Raw genomic sequence first — 22,761 nt, 5'->3', positions numbered from 1 at the left:
ATCCTGTCCTTTATCACAAGGGAGGCAAGCGTCCTCCTCCTGTGATTAAATCACCATTAAATCCTGTTAATAGCGTGATCAGGGGGGAAGATTATCACACCTCCATGCACTTCTCCCATTCTTGTCCTGTTTGTAAACAGTAATGGAGACATCATTTGGTATTGATGGAATCTTCCATTAATACCAAATGATCTCTCCATTACTGTTTACAAACAAGACAAGAATGGGAGATGTGTGGGGTGTGTGTGTGTGATAATCTTCCCCCTGATTGTACTATTAACAAGATTTAATGGCAATTTAATCATGGGAGGAGGACACTTGTCTCCTCCGTGTGATAATCTTCTTTGTCATCAGTTTCTGAGCGCTTATAGGGAGGTTATCATAACCGATCTTACCATGGTTAAAACACTGGTAAAACGCTCCACAAGTGCGAAGGTGTGACAGCTGTCAGAGAATCAGAGAAGTATCTAGCTGTACTCCTATCATTCGCAGAGACCTTCAGAGAATCCTCACAGATCTCAGTGGGAGACGTCTGTGGTATGTGGCTATAGGAATATAGCCAGATACTTCTCCAGATCTCTACTCTGCTCTTTATTAGCAACCGACTATCTGTGTGGGAGAATGCTATCACAATGTAACAGTGATTCCTGTGGGTGGTGACATGGAATCCATAATGGAATCCCATATGTGAAACTCATAATGTACACTCCACCATGTAAGATCTTAGCCATAGATTAGCACTGGAATTATCTATTCACACTTAATCCTACTATTAGATCAAATGCAGTATAGTAATCAACTGTTCCAATCTATTTCTTCTCTTGCTTTTTACTCATTTCACCCTGAGACTCAAACATACAATGTTTGCACAAAAATTGCTTTTTAATTGAAATTTACTATGAAAATCTAAAGGTCTTAGTCATATATACATATAAACAGGGGCCTATTTGTTGAGAGGAAAAATCTATGATTATAAATTGCATCAGTAACAGAAAACCTCAGGTGATTAATGTATAATATGCCAGCTACTAGAGAATACCATATTTCATTTTTATACAGTTTGGGATCTTAATTTTGATGCCACTTGTTAGATAGTTTATATAATATTTATGCACACGCCATGCATGGCTTACTGTCATTTTATTGACAAAGAGAAATACTTTGTCAATAAAATGCAAAATTCTTCCTCAAATCGCCTGCTACTTAGTGTCACTGATTCGGGATGGTAGTAGAAGAGCACTCTTCTTAAGTCATCAACATGTCATGGAATTAGCGCGGCTAAGCCTAGCTAAATCAACTTAAGCCATCAAAGTGAATTTGCAATATCATGCGAAAAGTACAATCAACATTTGTTCATAGAATCCACTCAGCGTCTTAAGCTTCTGTGGCCCATTTGGTATGGTGTGGTTTAAAAGCTATATAAACCTCTGGCCTATATAAAATTGAAAATGGTGTTGTAACCAACATCCATGTACAGTTGCTCTTCATTTGACCCAATATAATGAATTCCAGTGACATTTCTCATGCAATCATTCACGTGTATGAAAGTTGTAATATTTTCACCAGAGAAGCTGTCTGGATTTATTCTTAGATCTTGCCCTGGTTCTGTTCCAGAACCATGCTAAATCAGACCAAGGGTCTACCCAGTCCAACATTCTGTTTCTACAGTGACCCATCTGCTGCCCATAGGAAGCTGGCCTGCATGTAGTTACCAGCATCTGCAATTGCTAATACAGGAAAGAATAAATAGCCATCCTGTCATTACTAGCCACTGACAGCTTTATTCTCCATGAATCTACCTAACTACACTCTGACTGTATCTGTATTGCAAAATCAATGCAGCTTGACACTGCCTTAAGTACCATGGCTCAGTTCAGTGGAATTCTGGGTATTTTAGTTTTGTGAAATGTTTTGCCTTCTCTGTCGGAGAGCTCCAGCTTCACAATAAAAGGCAATTCCCAGAGTTCCATAGTACTGAGCCATGGCAGTTAAAGTGGTGTGAAATTGGATTATTTCTGCAGTATGGATGAAGCCACACACAACCCTCAAATCACGTTTTTGTAGTCTTTTGTAGCCAAGAAACCCCCACAAGTCAAAGACCTCAATAAATAAATAAATCACCAAATCAATGAAAGGATGTCAAAACCTCTGCAAAATTCAGTGATTTTGCTCCCCCCCCCAATCCTCCCCAGGCCAAAAATGGATAACTAGAAGTGCATGTCTACATTGGCCAATTATACCAGTTTTCTCATACCCAAACCACACTCTGTCTACATGACACAAGGCTAAAGTTGGGATTTGAGTGTGGTATGTCTTCACAAGGGAAGGCCAGCTCCGCAATGCATCTGCTATATCCCTGGCTAAACTGGGTTTTAAAGCGATTTTGCTGAAAAATCCAGAGCACTTTGAAGCGAAGCCAGGCAGCTGTTTATGTGAGTGTCCACCCAGTGCTGATGGTATGCATCACTCTCTCTGAGGTCACAATGAGGCACCCAGCCATGGTCTCTGGATGTGGTGGCACAGTGAGATGTGTGTGTAGACAGTCATGTGGCATTGCTCCAGAGTATGGAGGTAACAGGGAATCCAGGGTAGCTCCAGGACCAGAATACTGTGGAAGCAGCCCACAGAGTTCTGGCTGGTGTAGGCAAGCATATAATCAGAACCACTATGACTTTCAGTTTTGCGGTTTGCCCCAAATGCCACAAAAGCCACTGTGACGTGTGTGGGCACTTGTGCCATTTTTTGGCCCTCCCTGCCATTTTAGGCCTAGGAGAGGTCTTTTTCACCCAAGGAAGTAACCTGGAAGTCACTTGCTGGTGACTTCTTGTTGTAATAAAGGTCCCTTCTAGGACTAAAATGGCACATAGGAACTAAAATGTGGTACAAAGGTCCCTCATGCCCCCCTAGGGCATTTGGGGCAAACAAATGCAAACTCCCCCAATTTTGTTTTGACCCTAAAGGGAACTGGAGGTTGCATTAGTCTCCAGGCCACACTTTGCCACCACAATCTACGTGAAACTACAATGGTTGTCATGGTCATCTGCTGATGTGAGATAGAGAGTTGAATCTATTTTAGAACAGCTAGAAAATTTATATTATCTGATTTCTCTCCTTCATGGTAAAGACATCTATAGCAGACTTCACCATATTTTGTATTCAGTATTTTAAGGATGCAGTTACTGGAATGTACTATCACAACTGCAACTTTGCTATTTGAGATAAAACTGGTAAATTTGGCAAAAGGAGAATTCATGTTGTGGGAAACATTTGGATAATGCAATCTAGCTGCCATATTTCACTAGCTGCCATCTTTCCTATAGTTAAAAGCGAAGCAATCTAACTGTACTGGTTCTGGCAGCAGCAACAACAACAACAGTTAAATGGATTCAGTGGTTAAATTCTTAATAACGTTTAGGTGCAGTTTTATATGCATTTGATTTGAACAGACTTCAGTTGAGCTCAATGGGACATTTCTGAGCAGACATGCATAGGGGATAAATTAATCTGACTTTCTGACATAATGATTTAATACTTTCAATACAGTTCAATAGGACAGATTTGCAGTGTTTTGTGACTTTTAAGGGTAAATTTCTTGAACCTTCTCTAATTGCTAGAGCTTGTTTTCCCTGCCTCTTTTCAGCAAACCACAAAATGTATTTGCTCCACCATGGCACTGTGGTTACTACACTTTAACTAGGATTTCCAGTTAAATAAGTGTACACTAACAATTAGTGTGGCCCCTTGACCAATAAATTCAGAACTTATTTGTGTCCTTCCCCCACATTATATGTACTGTACTAACAACTTCTTGTACACTAAGTACTCTAACATCTATCTACTTAACCAAAAAGCATAAGTTATAAAATCATATGGTGGTATATTATTATAAGACTGCATCTACTATAATCTAAAAAAAAGAAAAAGAAAAGAAAAATAAGAGGACAGAATATCATTTAAAAGTTATTTTAAATGCTGCTATTTAACAAAACAGGTTGCTCTTAAGGAGGTTAGATGGGCCTTGTTGGTAATTGATTCCAGGTGGATGATGGGGCCAAAAAGCCATTCTGACAAAGCTCCATAAAGGCTATTAAAATATTTCATATTGTTCAAAGCAGTACCTATCTGCTTACTGGGTTTCAACCAACAGTATAGATACTAGCACTTGAGCTTTGCTTCTGGTCTGTTTTCCTGCTTTGCCTTTTGCCCCAAGATCTTTTCTTGACTGGAGGTTTGAATACTATCTTTGATACACTTCATAGTCAATGTTAATTTCCACCCAGGTGCTCAAGTGGTGGCTGACTACAAAGGTCAAATGGTCTCCTTCTTTGTCCAATATCTGGGTAATCAGGACTTTCCTCCTCTCTCCCTCCCGGTTCAACACTCCATGCTGCCAAAAAGTCTGCTTTGAAGGAATGCCCAGTTTCCTGGAGTTGGTGTTTAGGCCACAGAAGGGATAGGAAATTCTGGTGGAAGCAATGGAATCCAGTAGAAATATACCACTGGATCCTGGATCATGACTGATGAGGCTCTTATTAAATTCAGGATGGTGGATATCATGCCTAAAAGTATCTCTATTTCTTTCCTAATTTACCTGGATACTGATGTCTCCCCCACCCTGCAATTTCTTGCTGGTATCAAAATATCCTGCTGTTAGGTAGATTCCAGGCATCCACTTTGTTTCTCAGGAGTAAGTAAAAAAAAAAAGTAAGCTGAGCAAAGTAGGACTTATATGGCAGCTTTTCATTTGCTGATGTGCTAGAAACTGGCATTGATATTAAATGGAGCTCAAGTCTGTAAATAAGGAGCCTACAGTAAGGTTCAAGTTAGTTGTATACCCCATATTTTCAGTCTCATGCCTCTTCCTTAACATACAGTAGCTGATCTCTAGCACTCTTCCTCATCCTAGTTTATAAGCAGATGTGCTAGTCCATAATTACCTCCATGGCCACTCAATGGTCATACTAGCTGGGAATGGCATTGGTCTAACACATCTGGAAGGCACCAGGTTGGAGGAAGCTGCTCACATTACACTGGATAGTAATTTCTAGGACAAGAATGATGGTTGTCATGTCATGACCACACTGAGCCACCCTCTACCCCATCACCATTGACACAAACAGAATTATCCTTTCTACTCTTGATTGTCCACCACTAGAATGGATGAATCTTTCCAAAACAATGACTAATTTAGGGTTAGTACTACTGCTTGAATGGGATTTAGATCTTTTAAGTATCTTATTTCCTTGTTGGCAGGTTGTGGTTTTAAAAAGAACTATATCCTCCTCCCTTGCTTTACTGTAATACTTAAGCCAAGCCACAATAGATCCTTACAATGGTGTGTTTCATACATAGTCTTCAGAAGACATGTCTGAGCTGAATAATTAAAATACAGTAAAATTATTTGGTGAATGATAGCACTAAAATAATCCAATTTCCAAGATGAGCAGAACAAGTTAAAACTATTATTCCATCTCCCTTGTCTCTCAATTTCCTTGCCATTGAGCCTGTTTCACTGCCTTGGTAAACAGGATGCACTAAAAAAAGTTTGTTTTTCTTCCTTATTTGCCTCTTGGAAACTCAAATTATATTTGAGGGGGGAAATCACATTAGATCCACAAAGACTGCAGTCATGGAAATAATTTGATCTAGTCAAATAGAACCCTTCCAAAGAACTGTGGATAAATAGAAAGAAGTTGCAACATCACACATTTCAATGCTGTTTTCTTGGAGCTGAAGAAGGCAACATATTAGGAGTCTTTATCGCTGTCTGTGCCGCCATACATATCGGCCAACTTTTTAAAGCGAGGTCCCCAGTCACTGAGGTAATCGTAGTCCTGGTCCCCATCGGTAGTCACCGACTCCAAGGAGCTGAGGGACTCGGCCACAGAGCCATTGCCTTCATAAGCGTACGTTGCTAATGAGTCATAAGGGGGTGCTGTTGGATCTGTATCGTTTTCCTTTAACCTTTGGCTAATGAAATCTCTAACATCTGTGTTATCTCGTACCACCGGCGTCCGGCGTGGCATAAAAAGTGCTTCTGGCACAATGTCTCGGCGCAATTTATTGTCTTCTATGGCTTCAGGGTTCCGCAGGGTGCCAATATCAAATGCTTGGGTGTCTTCCTCTCCGCCACCTTCATCGTTGTAGCTGACAATGTTGTCTCGGATGTCCTCTTTGGAAATGATCAAAGGCTCTTTCTTCCGTTGCCGTCTCAGGGCTGCAAACAACACCACTGTCACTGAAAAGAAAAATAAAATGAGATAAAGCATAGCTGGGAGAAAGAGTGAGTGAGGAAAGGGGAGTTAATTTTCCACCCAATTAGTAAAAAATAAAAAATAAAAAATGAAATCCGTATTGTTTAAACTTTATCTTTTGTCTTTTTTTTCCTTTAACAAGAAGCCCTTCCAGACTGCACACTCCAAACTTTATACTGCAACTAGTCCTGCTGTGATCACTGTTGGAGCTGAAAATAGGATAAATATTAGGAGGAAAAGGCATTTTCAAGCTAAAAGGAAGCTATTTATTTTTTTTTATCAGCGGTAAATGTCTTTTCATTTCTTTTTTACTTTGTGCAGCAAGGAAACTATTCTTTTGAAATCACAAATGTAGTAGTTTCAAGGCAGACAAAAAGAGAAAGAAAAGAAGCCAGTCTCACTGAATGACAACCGCTGAACTCCCAAAATGCTTTGGAATTTGTTCTCTATGGAGAATGTACAGAACTTCTCAAGGTGAGATGCCATGTTAGCAGTATTATATAAAGGGGGGAGGGAAATGAGTAATTGGATTTCTTTCTTTCTTTCCTTGAACATATGTTGGAAGTTTTCATTTAATGCACACTTTTAAATATGTAAGTATGGGGCTATACAGACCAGCCTGTGGGTAGGGAGAGGGCTGAGCGTCTGCATGCTCAAAGTGTTTACGCTGCCACCCAGGCGCCATCTTGGCATGCTCCCTTCTAGATGGCACACACCATGATGACGCACCTCCAGTGCAGGGCCCAAATGGCGCAGTATGGAAGGGGCACCATAACGGCACTGCACTTATGACATCCCTTCCAGGATGCAAATAAGGAGCCACTTGGGGTGACTTCTTTTTGTTCCACCTGAAGGCCATGGCATGTGGTTGCCACAGCCTCGATCTGGGGCGAGAAAGGGTGGCATCCCGCTGCCCATCTGTACAGCCCCTATATTTCCAATATTCTGGTTACCTCTCACATGTTCTTCTAAGTCAATTGGTCCTTAAAAATGTAGTGATGGACATGAGAACTGAAAGGCCCCTGAAGGCATCTCAAGGGATGGAAACCTGAGGGCCAGTTATGGGTGGCTCATGGACCAAGCTGGGGAGGGTACCTATTTCTGAAATGGCAAGGAGAATGTCCCTTTGCTCAGTCCACAATGCACAAATGTTGGCAGTAGCCCAATCTAAACTCTGAGCCAGCCTTAAGTCACATACAACAGCTACATGCTGCACAAGAAGCAGCCAGGATTTGCTTCAGATCAAAAGAAGCAATCAGAACATTCACAAATACTTAGGTGAGTACTTTGGCTTGGATAATGACACAGATAAGACAGCAGGGCACGTAAGAGGAAAAGTCCCTTGAAGAGGCTTTGCAGCTTGTATGTTGTCAAAGGACATATATATCACAGCATAGCTTGAAAACGTTATTTCATCGACTACATGCCCCATAGTTACCTAGCCAGCTTGGCCATGTTGACTAGTACATTCTGGGAACTTTAGTCCAAATGGAAACTTTCCCAAGTTCTGCACCACTAACATTCTCTCTGCCTGAAAAACTCTGGAAAATGTCTTGTGAGAGTGAGTAGGAAACACCAACAGATATTTTTCTCCACTCGGCACCCCCCAGGATTATATGGGGAAAGCAATGTCAGATAAATAAGTAAACTACTGTTCAGTTGTTCTCAGGTGAAGACTTTGGCTGCCTGTTCCACCGACACCCGTGTTTCACTAAACACATTGTAAAACATTTGCCATGGAAGAAAAAGCAACAAGTAGGTTTTGCCTTTACTTGTATAGTAATGACTTTCCCTTGCTCTGGGATGTCCTGGGCTAAGGGGAAAATAGGGAAGCTGTTTGGACAGTGGCCCTCTTGTCCATCCTTTGCATTATGGTAAATGCCTGATTTTACTGCATCCAGGAGCTATTCCTCGATTCTGGGCCTTTTTGTATACTGAACAATACATTAAGTGCTGCATTGTGTATTTTCTTTCTACCACACATGAGTAGTGGCTCACATGTCAGTGGTACAGTGAATCCATTCCAGGTTTTGGCTACCTTGAAAAGAGCTATCCAAGGTGTTGGGCTTATTTAAGAACAGAGTTCAAATTTTAGGTGCCAATACACTGCAGAAATAATCCAGTTTGAGACTGCCTTAACTGCCTTGGTTCAATGCTAGGGAATTCTGGGAACTGTATTTTTGTGAACTATTTAGCCTTCTCTGTCAGAGAGCTCTGGTGCCACAATAAACTACAGTTGCCAGGATTCCCTAGCACTGAGCCAAGGGAGTTAAAGAGGTCTCAAAATGGATTATTTCTGCAGTGTGTTTTGGACCTTTGATAGCTTTTTAAAACCCTGGATTTGCCCCCTCATTGACATGGGTGCCCCCAGCCACCACTGAAACATTCATTACAAGCTCCCCTCCCCTACTATGCTGTTTTTTTGCTAGACATTTATGCCCTGTATCACCAGTACACAATGACTCAGAATCTCAAAATATATTTTAAAAAAATCTAGCCCCTCTAATGTCATTACAAATGAGATTTCACTGACAGAAATGAATATTCAAATTGGATTTGTGTAAATCATTAACTGACTCATCCTCTATATATAACTTGTGTTCTTGATTCTTGTCCCCCCCCCCTTTTAACAGCAACTTGTAAAATAAGCCCTCTTGACGCTTGATGAAACATTAAAATAAATGTAAAGCCAAGGTTTTTTCTCTCTCCCCCTATTCTCAGCAATTCTTAGCATTATCTGGGATTTTGCTCCCTTCTCTCCCATCCCCAGAGGTCTGGCTTTCTTTCTCATCTTGCGAGTGAAATCTACCATATGATTGAAAACAAACAAGCAGACAAAAGAACCTGCCAACCCCCCCCAAAAAAAACCCCACAATCTACTGCTAAAAATGAAAATAGTAGTCCAATTCTTTCTATGCCTTTGTGTCACACAGGGTTGAGCTTGCATAAAGAAAGCTTGAAAGCAGATTGAGAAAAAGACAATGATGTTGCTAACAGTCATTAATTGAAAACCATTATATTCTGCATTTTTCTTTCAATTCAGCTCAAGGCCTTGGAACTAAACAATTGTCCTTTGGGATCCCACACTATTGACAGCATCACAGCCCAATACGTTGAGTCTCAAATCAGATATAGCAGCTGTTCATGGGAAGGGGATAAGCTAGATACCACAACTAAGTTTAAGGAAGCTTTTGCATGAAACTCAGAATTCAAGCCTATATCTGGGCATCCATGGGTCTTGCCAAGATCAGAAACAGGATATTGGTGGCTGATGCCATACATCTATAGGACAACCTTGCTGAGCTAGAACTTCATTACTGGGACTCAGCAGCTGGCATACCCACAACCTCCTGACTGGTAAATTTTGGATGATATGGCCCAGATATCTGTATACTATTTGTTCATCTTCCAGTCATAATTAGTGGTTTTGCATTGTCTGTACTTGGTGTATCTTTATGTCTCTCTTTTTATTTAGGGCTCAGTGGACATGTGTTCAGTGGACATGTATCTTGTGGTTAAGGATGTGGCTAAGCTGTGTCATGGTTGGCTATGTGTGGAGATGTAAGAAGCGTGGTTGCTTAGAGTCGATTCTGATTTAGGTTAGCATGGTAGATCTGAAGTTGTTAGTATTTATACACACACTGATATTTGAACACCGTGGATTAAACTGTGCTTGCTTTCTGATACACAGTGCTGCAAGTGTTCATCATGAGAGTCCCCACAGCCATATCCCAAGAAGTGTCTTTAAAAAGATGCAGGTAGCTGTGCTGATTCAAACTGACAACACTCTTTTGCAAAGATAATGAGTCTTAATTGCCCATTCATGACCAAACAACGGCAAAACAGTTTGTGTTACGACAGGGATAGCCAACAGGGACTCCTTCATATTTTACTGCAATAGCACGATGACTGCCGTTTAACTGCCATGGCAACATCCTATGGAATCCTGGGGATTGTAACCTGGTAAAGCATTGTAGCTCTCCAGCTGAAAATTCTACATCTCTCTTCCTAAACTGCCAATCCTAAAATGGACCCATGGCAGTTAAACTGGAATCATAGTACTATGTAACTGTGTAGTGTGAAATGATCCCAGCAATATATTGTTGCTGGGAAAATTCATCTCTTCCCTCCCAGTTACTGGGAAGATTGCAGTTAAACTCAGAGGGAAGGAAGAAGCATACAGAGTATGTAATGACACTACTGTCCCTGCTAACCGTGAGCCCTGGCTTTACTGTAGGACTGCTGAGTGCCTAAGAGGATCCTGGGAGAAAATACAAAGTGAATCTTCTGATTGATGTAAAGCTTCCTATGACATTAACTCCATTATTCATTCTCCATTATAAAATTAGTGCATAAGATGCACGCATTCATCTTGCATTTTTTCCTTCCCCAAGTCATGCAAGTCCTTTACCTAGCAATATAATGATGCAGAGGAGGATTGCAATCAGAGCGCCTGTGCTAAGGCCAGTTGGATGGATCAGTGCTTCAGCATTACAGGACAGCATCTTGCCTCTCTGGTCACAGGCACATACTCGAATTGTCACCGTCTCTGTGCTGCTCTGAATTGGGTATTCATTGTCTGATATGACCACTGGCAGGAGGTACATATTCATTTCATGTCTGCTGTATCTGATTTTCCTTGTGAAGATCCCAGCTGTGTTATCTAGAAAGATATATCCAAGTTAATAGGCGTGTGTTTCTCCTAACAATCTAATAACATGAAGGAGAATGAAGCTGAAAAGTTCAGTTTACCTCTGTTGTCCTGAAGCGTGAAATTGGAGCTGCTGGCTACTTCAGGGGCCAAGAAGAATGAGAATTTGTGTCCACCAAAGGCATCATCTTTGTCAACTGCACTTAGGGTCTGTATGAGCTAAACATTGACAGGAACATTAGTGCATCATTACTTTGGTGTAGGGATTCTAATCCTTGATTACTAACTCTATTTCTGTTGTTGTAAGGTACAGAGAACCAGGGAGGGAAAGGTTCATTAGAAATAAGGTGATTGTATTGCACACTATATTATCTGCAAAAGCCATTTAGTTCATTCAAGCATCAAAATCTGTAGATACAAATGTGCAGGGGTCTTCAAAATGCAGGCCATATATCCATTCCTGTAACGAACTCATCAGGAATAGCACTACACAGAGCAGATTCAGACTTTTCTTTGTGAAGGGGGGGGGGAGAGTGGAGATGGAAAAGTAAAGTGCATGAAGCAACCATGTTGAATTATGTTAAAATGCAGTGTCACACCAGCTACTGTGAGACTGGTTGCTGTAATGGGAGGGCAACATGTTTATTGCTTGATTTACAGTAACTTAGCATTAGTGGCACCTCCTTGCTATGCAAAGTGCCTTTTTTTGGGCACAATGCTGATGCTTGAGGGACACCAGATTTATAAACCATATACATATTCCTCATGATGCACACACTACACACCTGCTCAGACTTTGCATTTTCACAGACGAACGTCTCGTAAAACATAGCAAATTCGGGGGCATTGTCATTAACATCCAGGACTTTAATAAACACTGGGACTCGGCTGCTTTCCTTTGGGTTGTCTGAAAGAATAGAAAGGGAAGACCAAGGAAGACCTTTTCATTTAGTGTGACTATATATGGGGACTTTTCTGTTGGTGAATGGCATTCAGAAAGCAAAGAATAACATCATTTGCACATTCAGGTATTTGTGTGAGTTGGAAGTGTTACCATGGAACATCAGAAACACAAAATGACAATGGTCTCTAAAACAAAGTCAGATTTTTTTACAACAGGTGAATTCTGGCTGGTGTGGTGTGGGGCACTTTTCTGTCTCTAAGGCCTGTTACAGACTGCCAAAATAAGGCTGCTTCGGGTCTCTTTGGAGGTATGCTGTTTAAATGATGCATGCATCCTAAGAATCCAGAAGCTGCACCAAAGCTGCACTCCAGTGCTTAGGAATGGAGTGTGGCTTTGGCCCGACCTCCGGACTCTTAGGACCCATGCATCATTTAAACAGCATACCTCCAAAGAGACCCGAAGCAGCTTTATTTTGGCAGTCTGTAACAGGCCTAAGACTTCTGGCGGCTACATAAACTGCTCAAAATGCTAGAAAGCAAAACAATACAAGACTGCAATGGCTAGAAGTTCTGGCTTTGAACAATACATTTTTAATGTTAAAGAGTGCTGAATGGGGTTGCATTCCATTTAAAAGTTGAATTCCCTCTCCTAGGTGCTTCAAGGAAAGGCAATTCAGCTTCTTTTTTGGGACAGGAAGAGGGCAGTCCGGGGAATCTGGGCAGACCGAGGGTTGTAAAAACAGTTAGGGGGGGGGCTACATGTGGCCCTGAGCCCAAACCTTGTTCATTTTTTTTCTATACAAATCAGCATGTTCACCTTCAGATCACAACAATCACACACGTCTTTTTCCTGCTCCATCCAATTCCACCAGATTACCACAACTCCACAGAAGTATTCCAAATTTTGATCTGCCACCAATGCTCAGTCTGCTACAGTTCCCCACTCACCATCCATGTTTTTGCTGTGGCTGGTGGGAGAGTCTTTGGGGAGAAGTCTGGGTATGCCCCATAGCCAGATACTGGTGGATGACATTTTCCACTGTGATCTAATGAATCTTGGAGCTGGGGGTTGTTTGGCCATTGCATCAGGTGGAAGATAACACCATCCAATCAGGACATAAGCAAATATAACTTGGACATACACTTGCCTTTGTCACTAACAGAGTGCTGGCCCAAAGTGCAAGCTGATAACATTTACTGATGATAAAGTAAATTGGTCTTCAGCAAAGTCATGATGGTGAAGAAGAATTACTGTTCTATTCATTGGTAACTCACACTGAGACCCTGCATCATTATAATCATAACTAAGAGGACAGAGCTCCATTACTGTAGTAACATCAGAAGTAACACAGCCTTGCAGTGCCCCAGCCAAAGCATTTCTGAATCACTGGAAATTGAATAAATAAAAAATGATGTCCATCCTTAGGTATGGGGTGCCTTGAGAACAGGCAGTTGGGAAGATCTCTTTGCCACAACTGCTTATCCCAAATGCCTCTTCAACTAGAAGCATAATGCATATGCCATTTTTCTCAGTGCCCTATTCTTCAGAGCTGCTTTGAAAATGCTTCAGCCATGGTATTACTAGAGTGTGAAGGTAGGGTTTTTGGGGGGAGGAGGGGTCACATTTGATTGTTCATAGTCATAAACATGAATCCCCAGCAGTTATGATATCATAAGTTCGTCTTCTGATATCATAAATGCTGAGTAGGATGCCAGCCTTATTTTAATTGGGAGCCATATTTTCATTTGATGAAAGCTATAAGATTGCAGATGTTGAAAGGCATTGGCTTATATATCCCTGACTGCATGAGGTGAAATATAAGCGACTTATCATTTCCTGCACTATAAGAAATAGCATTGCTAGGCCTTTTTTATGTGCTGCTATGCTACAAAGGCATTGTAATATGTGGAAGCTAAAGTGGAAGCATGACGTATGTGAGCTGATACATGTCCTGTTTCCACATGCTCTCTGCTATTTTATAGACCATCACACATTAAGCACAAAAGCCTAGATACAAGCTTGCATATGTGTTCATCTCAACTCAACTATGCACAGAGCTTCCTAATCATGGGAGCTCTGTATGTGTGTTCAACAATCAATAAAAATCTGTTGCAGACCTCTAGATCTTCCCAATCTATGAGGGAAGATCAGTGATGCTTTTATACAGGCAACAGAATGAGGTGGATTCCATCACTTCATAATGTGCATGTGTGTGTGTATTTCTTTAAAGTGTGTGTGTGTGTGTGTGTGTGTGTGTGTGTGTGAGAGAGAGAGAGAGAGGGAGGGAGGGAGGGAGGTGGTTCTGGTGCAATTTGCTCCCTACCATGCCACTATCCTATTTTCAGGGGAAGTAAAGCATATAAAAATGGTGCTCTCCTCCAGTACGTCTGAAATGGTTCCATTCATTTTTACACCCAATGCCCACTTCAGTCCACTGCATATCTAGCTAAGAGGTATAAATCTTTTAGTATTTCATTTTCACGAGATGAGAATGAAAACATTCACAAGTTGTCTCTCTGTGGAGCTCAATCATGACAATTTTGCACAATTTGGGGAATGATTTGTCACATTTTGGGAATTTGGGGGCAAAACCTAAATTGTGCAAAAGCCACTGTGAAGAAACACATTGTTGTGTACAACAAATGCCTGTAAAGAAGTTTGGAAAGGTGAAAAAAATAATCAAAAGTACACAAACTCTCAAAATATGTTGAGACACTCTCTCACTGAGGATACAGCACTTCCAAATACTCTTCACATCCTTAGTTTAAACCTCACAGGAATTTTGCCCTTAGAAAGTGACTGGTACAAAACCGGAGAGATGTTTTGGGTAGGCTGAACTTGAAGCAAAAGCCACTGATCCCCTGGAATGCTAGTTGCTTCTCTTTAGCACAGGATTTCCATCTACACTACCCCTTTGCCTCTGTTTATTAACTAGTTAGATTTATACCCCACTTTTGCTTCAAGGAATGCAAGTCAACAAACACAATCCTCTTCCTAATTTTTATCATCATAAAACACCCATCAGGCAGTCTGTGTTGAGAGATAGTGAATGGTTCAAAGTCACCCAGTGATCTTCATAGCTGAGTGGGCCTTAGTCCCAATGGTCCTAGTATGACTCTTTAATCTCTTTAGAAGCACTGAATTTAATGAAACCCACACTTTAACTTCTCAGCCACTGAACTCTACCACAGGTAACATTGACTTTATGAGTACCCTTTCTGGGTAGCCTTTCTGAATACTCTTCTCCCCATTCCTTATTGCTTTCTGATAGCACAATCCTATGTTTCTTCTTACATGGAACCAAGTCCATTCAGTGGTACTTTCTCCCCAGACAGCATGTTTTGAGATTGTAACCTGATTATGTAAAGTGCAGACTTTCATTTATACAGTCCAATGAGCCCTGAATCTGGAATATTTTTAAACACTGGGATGCAGTATCAATAGGAGACACTAACTTTGAAATGTACAATCAATATTTTCTGCCTCATACAATCTGTTCCCAGGTAATAGTTCTTAGAAATACCAGTTTCATTCATGCTTATGCACTTTAAGCTGCATTGGTGTTTATCTCTACCCCTTGCCTTCCCTCCTCAGTCCCTTTTCTTCAATAAATAAATTGCTAAACTTTGGTCTCTTCAATGTAATGTAATTTTCACCTGGTATGTCTGCAAAAAATAAAATAAAATAAATGTAAAAACTATGTTACTACATGAAGCAGACAGCTCCCTCCTCTCAATGCATAATGTAAATATGCCTTTCTTAGTTATTCATGTAGCATCTATCAAACTGGAGACTGAAATCCAAAATTTCTCTTGATCTTGGCTTTGAAGTGCTTTCTGTAGTGCAGTTGCTGCTTCACCTTTCAGGCATAGAAAATTCATCATTCAAAACAATGTCAGCACTCTTGTCTGGGAGGAAACTAGAAGACTAGAATTCCATTTCTGGTTCTGTCACTGATTTCTCTTTATTTATTTTTTCTAGACTTAACCTCCCAGAATCCCCAAGGTAGTATGAACAATGGCTATAAAGTTTTTTCAAGCTCTGCTATGAATTCATGAGTGGCTCAGACAAAAGCTATTTGTGTGTTTAATCAAGTGTATATTTATCAGAGGGCAAAATTAATTAGACAAGCCAATGCTTCAAACAATGAACTATGCAAAGATGACTTCTATAAAATCTGCCCTCCAGAGAGTATACAGTAGACCCTTGATATCTACTGAGGTCTAATTCCTGAACCACCTGTGGATACCAAAATCCATGGATGATCAAGTCCCATTATATACAGTGGAGTAATAAAATGGTGTCCCTTATATAAGGTGGCAAAACCAAGGTTTGCTTTTTGGATTTTTTTTTTCAAGCCATGCATGATTAAACCCATGGATACAGAACCCATGGATACAGATGGCTGACAGTACCAAGAATAACAATAACATTGGATAATATGTATATATGTAACACTCATAGTTCCTGATGAAAAGAGACTTCAGGCCAGGTACTTTTAAACATTGATTCAAAGAGGAAAAAATAATTATCAGTTTCTTGAACATATCATGCTATGGATGGAATTCAGAGACATAACTGCATTAGTCTGGAATTTAAGTATGCAAAGGGATCTTGTACTGTAGTACCTTTGAGACTAACGCAAGGCTGCCATGTTCCAGTCCCTAATATGCATCTAATTTGCATATTATGTACATTGTTATAATTATGCATATTATTAATTTGCATTCTGATTATGAAAATTCAGCACATTAATCATTGTAGTTTTTCTACCATTATGTTTAAACCTCAGTACCAGTCAGTACCAAGTGAAGAGTGCTTCCCTGCATTCTGTTCCTGTCCTAGCTGGTGTGAAAAGACTTCCATGCAGCCCCAGAGAATAAAAGGACTACTTTTACTCTTTTGGGGCTGTTTAGAAGTGAAGTTCCACTGTACTGCCTAGCCCTAGGTTCAAGCCACAATCACCATATAGCACTGGGTTCCAGAGACAGCCTCAGAATGGAACAGAAGGGAATGGAATGAGTGGGGGACGGATTTTACTGCACCCTCACTCGTTCTGTTCCCCTTTCTTCTGTGCCTATTCTGTTCCAGAAGGGAACGGTTTTTGAGAACTGTTTGAACAGTTCTCAAAAATTGCCCCCTCTGGAACAGAATGGGCATGGAAAAGAGGGGAACGGAACGGAATGGGGACTTTTGTGTGTGGTAAAATGTGTCCCCCACTCATTCTGCACTCGTTCCTGCCCCTTCTGTTCAGTTCTGAGGCCAGACCGAGGAGGACCTGTGTGGTAAACTCCCATGTCTGCTTACTTCCTTTCCTTTCCCACTTTCTGGGCCTGTCAGGGAAGTGGGGAGAGAATGGTAGAATAAACTGGTGATGCTACTCCTGTGCAGTAGCAACCAGAGACTGCAAGGCAAGATGAGGCTCCTGCCAGAGACAGTCTTTTTGCATGGTTTCCTGCTTCATCACCACTGCCACATTTTAAGGTACCCATTGTCCTGTAATGAAGGGGAAATCTAGGATTTACTACTTCAAATGGCCCAGCTGGCTGGGACACTTTTCCAGGTTTTCTGGGACAAATAGCAACCCTAGACTAACAGTAACATGATATTTATATTATTGCACTTCCTGATTTCACAATTGTTTTTGTGGCTTTGGATAATGTTAATGTTATATTCTATTTTTTCCCTATTACATTTTAAAAGCCAATAAAAACTTTTAACATATTATGATAACCTTGGAAAAATGTCTTCCTTTGGTAAGTGATTTCTTCTATAACCTATATAGGTCTTCAAACAGAGGCTGGATGGCTATCTGTCGGGGATGCTTTGATTTGGATTTCCTGCATGGCAGGGGGTTGGACTGGATGGCCCTTGTGGTCCATATTCATGATTCTATGAATATAGAAGCACCTGGCATTTGGAGATCAACCAACTCAAATCAAAGTGTGGAGCTTTATAACATGAAGGCCAAGCTCGACATGGTTTGGTTAACCAAGTATGTGTTATGATACCATTGCCATTGCCACTATAATATGCATCTCTGGTTTTCGCTGGGATTCAGTGATAGATCATGGACACGGTGGTGCTGGAAGTGGACTGATCCTGAAATGGAAGATGGAGATGTCTCCTACTTCACACACAAGCAGTGCACACATGCATCACGCATCACTGGGGGAGGGGGCAATAACCCTTTTCAGCTTGTCCACAGTCACAATGAGAATATTCTACACTAGTGATGGTGAATGTTTCAGAGACCGAGCGCCCAAACACAAAGGCATTTCTGCACTGGGTGTTACTTGGTGCCAGGGAAGGGATTTCTGGGGGTGGGACTTCCCTGGAGACAGCTGAAGGCCTGGGAAGGTGGGAAAAGAAGAGGAAGAGATGAATGTGCACCTGTTCCTACTCTTCCCCAACCCTCTCATCTCTCTGCATGCCCTCAGAAATGGCTTTGGATGCTAGAGAGGGCATGCGTGCCATAGGTTCCCCACCATGGTTCTACTCCATGAACCTTAAGGAAAAGAGCTTATTTTCTTTGTCCAATCTAATTTCTGGACTTCCATGTCTAGTTTACTTTAAGTGATTTTTTAAAATCAGATTATTGGTGACAATGATCATTTATAAAAAGTCTGCGGTGGAAGGCAATTCTTCTCATTCACCAGCATCAATCATACATGAATACATGATAACAGTAGGCACTTGTGTCTTATGTGCCTCACATATCTAGAGGTAAAAAGTGCCCTTTTTTCCAGGACAAAAGTATATGACAGGATGGTTAAAGGACAGAAAATCAAGAAACTGAGTAATTGATCTCAATGGCCAGTACAACAGGGCTTATCACTGTGCTGTGGCAAAAGGTGACAAAGAGGCATCATAGGTATTAAAAAGCCCAACTGGAAAAATACGTTTTTTCAACTATAGTGCCTAGAATCCCACAGCTAGCTAAGTCATTAGAAATATAAAAGCAATTATCTCATTATGTGTTAAAAAATATAAGGGAAAGATCCTTGCCAAACAACAAGTTCTTTATGATATACTAATTAATATGTTCACAGATTGGGCAGGGGGGAGAAAAGAGGAAGAATTCCTTTCTTTTCTTTCTGGGATGCTAACCAGAGATCATGAGTCAGTGTAGTGTAGTGGTCTGAGTGCTGTAAAAGAACTCCAGGGAAAAAAAGTAGGATTTGAATCCCTGCTCAGTCATGGAGACTCACTGAGTGACCTTGGGCAAGTCACACTCTCTGCCACAAAGGAAGGCAATGGCAAATCTTCTTTGAATAGAGCTTAGGACAGGGTCACCATAAGTCAGAGTTGACCTGAAGGCAGGTAACAATAACAAACCAGTTATCATTCCCTGCAAGACTTCCTGACTCTAGACTTGCCCAGCACAATGCTTTCCAGACTACTCAGTTAAACTTTTGGAGAGGGTTTAGCGACCTATTTTATAGCTCCACATAAACAATGCATGAGAAAATGAAAGGGCTGAGCAGGTTTCTCAATGTGTGCAGCAATTTCAAGAGAGCAGAGCAAAAGCAGAGAAAGTGAAAGCAATTGGCTTCCTAAGAATCACACTTATAACAAAAGTATGTTTCGACATTGTGAAAATCAACTTGGAAGTGTGCTGGCACTGCCTACTCGAAGGTCAAAAAACCTGAGAAACAGCCAGGTAAAATGCTCAATAGTTGGGAGACTGCGCTTCAGGGTCCTTTGCTGCTCCCGAGACGAGAAAAAATGGAATATGTTATGCAAAAACTGAAGCATAAATTATGCAAAATAAGAGATTTATACAAATTTGCTAAAATTGAATAATTTATTCAAGGTGCAGGACTGAGCTCCTTGGCACATCTTTTAAATTGCCTGGGAGTGGAAATTTTATTTTTAATTTTTCCAGAGGAGAGGACTGCAAAACAGAGCCTCATATATTTCAGTTGAATTCAGTTATCTAAATGTTTAGGTCAACAAAGGCATTAAATAATGTGATTGTGGCATCCTTCAGAGTGAAATGCAAGATAATAGATTCAATGCTATTCAAATTAACCAAATAACATGTACAGATATTTATATATGTAGGTGCTTCTAGGTACTGTCTTATCTATGTTGTGCTTCAATACAAAGCTTTCATTGTGTAACTCCTTTGCCTTGTTTATGGCATTTTTTTGTGGGGGATAGGTGGGGTTAATTTGTAACCCTGCTGAGTTTTCCCATTGCTTCTTCTGACTTCTTTCCCCCCCCCACCTGGAAAAAATGTTAAGGAGGGAAATGGGTTCATTCCACAAAATCTTTTTGATCTGTAAATAGCCCTTCATTGTGAGGCACCCAATTTTACAACCTTGCCAGTTGTATACCACTTTCAATATAATGATTAAGGACAATATCACACCAGCCTGTCCCATCACAATCCCACTAGTTTCAGAATGGAAGCATACTGGTTTGGCATAATTATCACATTTCCCCCCACGATAATGCTGTGGCAATCCATGGTCATGTGCTCTGTTTTCCACAGTGCCAAATGCTGCCTTCCAAGAGGAAGGGATGGGGACAACAAGTGGTCACAGCAGCTGACCACCTCCCAAAGCTGGCTGCTGTGTGAATGTGCACACAGCAGCCAGTTTCAGAAAGGTATTGGCAGCTGGGCAGCTTCACATCCCCTCTCCCAAAGTTCGCTGCTGCTGTGTGTACATTCACATAGTAGCCCCGTGCTTCAGGAGCAAGTGATCCCAGCTACTTGCAGCTGGGATCACTAGGACAAGGCAGAGGAACAGAATCACACCCACTCTTACCTTGCGACTGCCTGAGAACTGGAACTGCAGTGGAAGAGACCTACTGCACCAAGGTAGAAATGGAATAGCAGTGAGAGTGAGAGCCTATTGATAGGTTTTGTCTATCAATGAAAAGGTGTATAATCATAACAAATGGAATGTGAGGCAGCAGCAGAATGGACACGATGTTGTGTGATAAATACTGTCCAAAAACACTCAACCTGTTAAAAATCAATGTTTTAGCCTTGCATGATAAAACCCTAAGACTTTTGGTCATTTTAGTTTGTTGAAGGTGCCAAATAACATCTCTTAGTGATCTCTTTTACATTCCTTAAAGCCCTATACTTCCCAGGGATTCTCAGGCATTAACAATGTAATCCCATATAAATATTTTTGGGAGCGAAGCAGATAGTCTGAAAGGAGTGGCCAGAGATTGCTTTAGTTGTGATCCAGCTGAGATCACAGTGATCACCCAGTCTACTCTCAAAGCGAGCCGCTGCCTGCAGTCTAAAGCTGCATGTTGGAAGAAACAAATTTAAATGGCTCCTTTTTGCTCCAGTCCTTTGGATTGGAGTGTGGCATCAGAGCAGCTTCCGGATGCTTTGAGGACATGTGTCATGTAAATGTCATGTCCCCAAAGTGGCTGGAAGCTGCTTCTTTTGGTCCATGTGTTTTGAGCCTTAGGATGTAAATCCTTCTGAGTTCAGTGGAGCTTAATCCAAAAAACTGCAAAAGATTGCAGCAAAAACTGGTCCATAGTTGTTAGGAGAACTTACTTTTAAGAGCTAAAGTTCCAAGGCAGGCTTTACAGAGCCAGTGTATTTTAAAATCAAGAATACCTGACTTGCCCAGACTTTAATTTACCTCTAGCTGCAGAGTTCCTACATTAACTATGGGCCCAAACAGACAGACCAAAATAAAGCTGTTTTGGGTCACTTTGGAGGTATGCTGTTTAAATGATGCATGCATCCTAGGAGGGTGGAAGCCGCACCAAAGCCACATCCCAGTCCTAGGGACTGGAGCTCAGATTTGGTGCAGTTTTTGGCCTCTTAAGATGTGTGTGTCATTTAAAGAGCACACCTCCAAAGTGGCCCCAAACAGCTTTATTTTGGCCTGTCTGTTTGTGCCCTATATTAATGCAAATAAATTGAATTATCCCCCTTTTTCCACCCAGCAAATTCTCTGTTTGTACAAGAGAAGACACAGCAAAGGGTGGCAAATGCAGGCTGATAGTTATAATTTCCAGTGCAAGTTACATGCCTTGGGCTACTCTTTAAGCATATCCAATTGGAAGTCAGTCCCATTAAAATCAACTTTCATGGATTAAGAAGGGAAGTGCTAGGCTGTAGATTTACTAATTAAATCCTGTCCTAAATGAAATTAGTAGAGCCATACTAAAGTAGATGGCCTTTAGACAATAAACTTTTAAGTATTTTGTGAGTTCCATAGGGCTGAATTCAGCTCACACAAAAACTGGTAGAATTTCACTCACTCCTTAATGTTATGTACCATTTTTTTTTAAAATTGAGAATGACTATGCATCTTTTCACAAATAAACAGTTTCTCTTCTATTTAGACAATGGCCACAAATATTGCTCTGGTTTATTTGATCTGAAACTGGGGAGGTTTGGTTTTTTTTAAACTTTATTTCTTTTCAAATTGGCCTCTTCCCAAAACTGCTGCTTTCCTAAATGGGTAGAGAGAGATAATACAGAATCTTTTCAAGTTTGTTTCTTTAAACAATAGCAAACCACCAAGAGCATAGAGACTGATTTCTTTTCAGCCATTCTCAGCTCCAAGGCAACGTTTGTCACATCAGTGCTGTTTATGCACAACTTACTGATCTCAGCTGCAATTACTGTTATGTTGTGCCACAATAATGTTTCTCGGTCAAGAAGCTTGGAAGTAAATATTGATCCATTTCCAGAATCGATGTTGAATATTCTGTCCATATCAGTATGGCGATCTACAGAATACCTGAAAAGAAAAGCACATTAGTTTAGAGATGAGCTCCCTTTCAATTTGACAACTGTTCTAAATTTTGTACCGCTTTCTAGGAGCAGATATGTAAAACCATAAAGAGCAGAAACTAAACTGGGTGCTGTTGTTACTATGAACTGCAACATCTTGATATATTCTCAGATTTTTACTTCGTTCATTATTTAATGAAATATTTAAACCACTAAACCTCATAAT

General features: G+C 40.8%; 1 protein-coding gene across 2 annotated transcripts in view; it reads right to left on the bottom strand.

Moving 5' to 3' along the window:
• Positions 1–250: 250 nt before the first annotated feature.
• Positions 251–22,761, bottom strand: part of LOC121929338 (cadherin-6) — a 197,764-nt gene continuing 175,253 nt past the window's right edge. For both annotated transcript variants that reach the window (XM_042464802.1, XM_042464803.1), the window contains 5 exons: positions 22,406–22,542; positions 11,691–11,812; positions 11,007–11,124; positions 10,666–10,917; positions 251–6,238 (listed from right to left, as the gene is read on the bottom strand). In XM_042464802.1, coding sequence (XP_042320736.1) covers positions 5,748–6,238; positions 10,666–10,917; positions 11,007–11,124; positions 11,691–11,812; positions 22,406–22,542 — 1,120 coding nt within the window. In that variant the 3' untranslated portion in view covers positions 251–5,747. The remainder of the gene's footprint in view (positions 6,239–10,665; positions 10,918–11,006; positions 11,125–11,690; positions 11,813–22,405; positions 22,543–22,761) is intronic.

The sequence above is a fragment of the Sceloporus undulatus genome, chromosome 4 (assembly GCF_019175285.1).
Source record: "Sceloporus undulatus isolate JIND9_A2432 ecotype Alabama chromosome 4, SceUnd_v1.1, whole genome shotgun sequence".
NCBI lineage: Eukaryota > Metazoa > Chordata > Lepidosauria > Squamata > Phrynosomatidae > Sceloporus > Sceloporus undulatus.
Note: the sequence above shows the minus strand (reverse complement) of the source record. Positions and strands in the feature narration are given on the sequence as shown.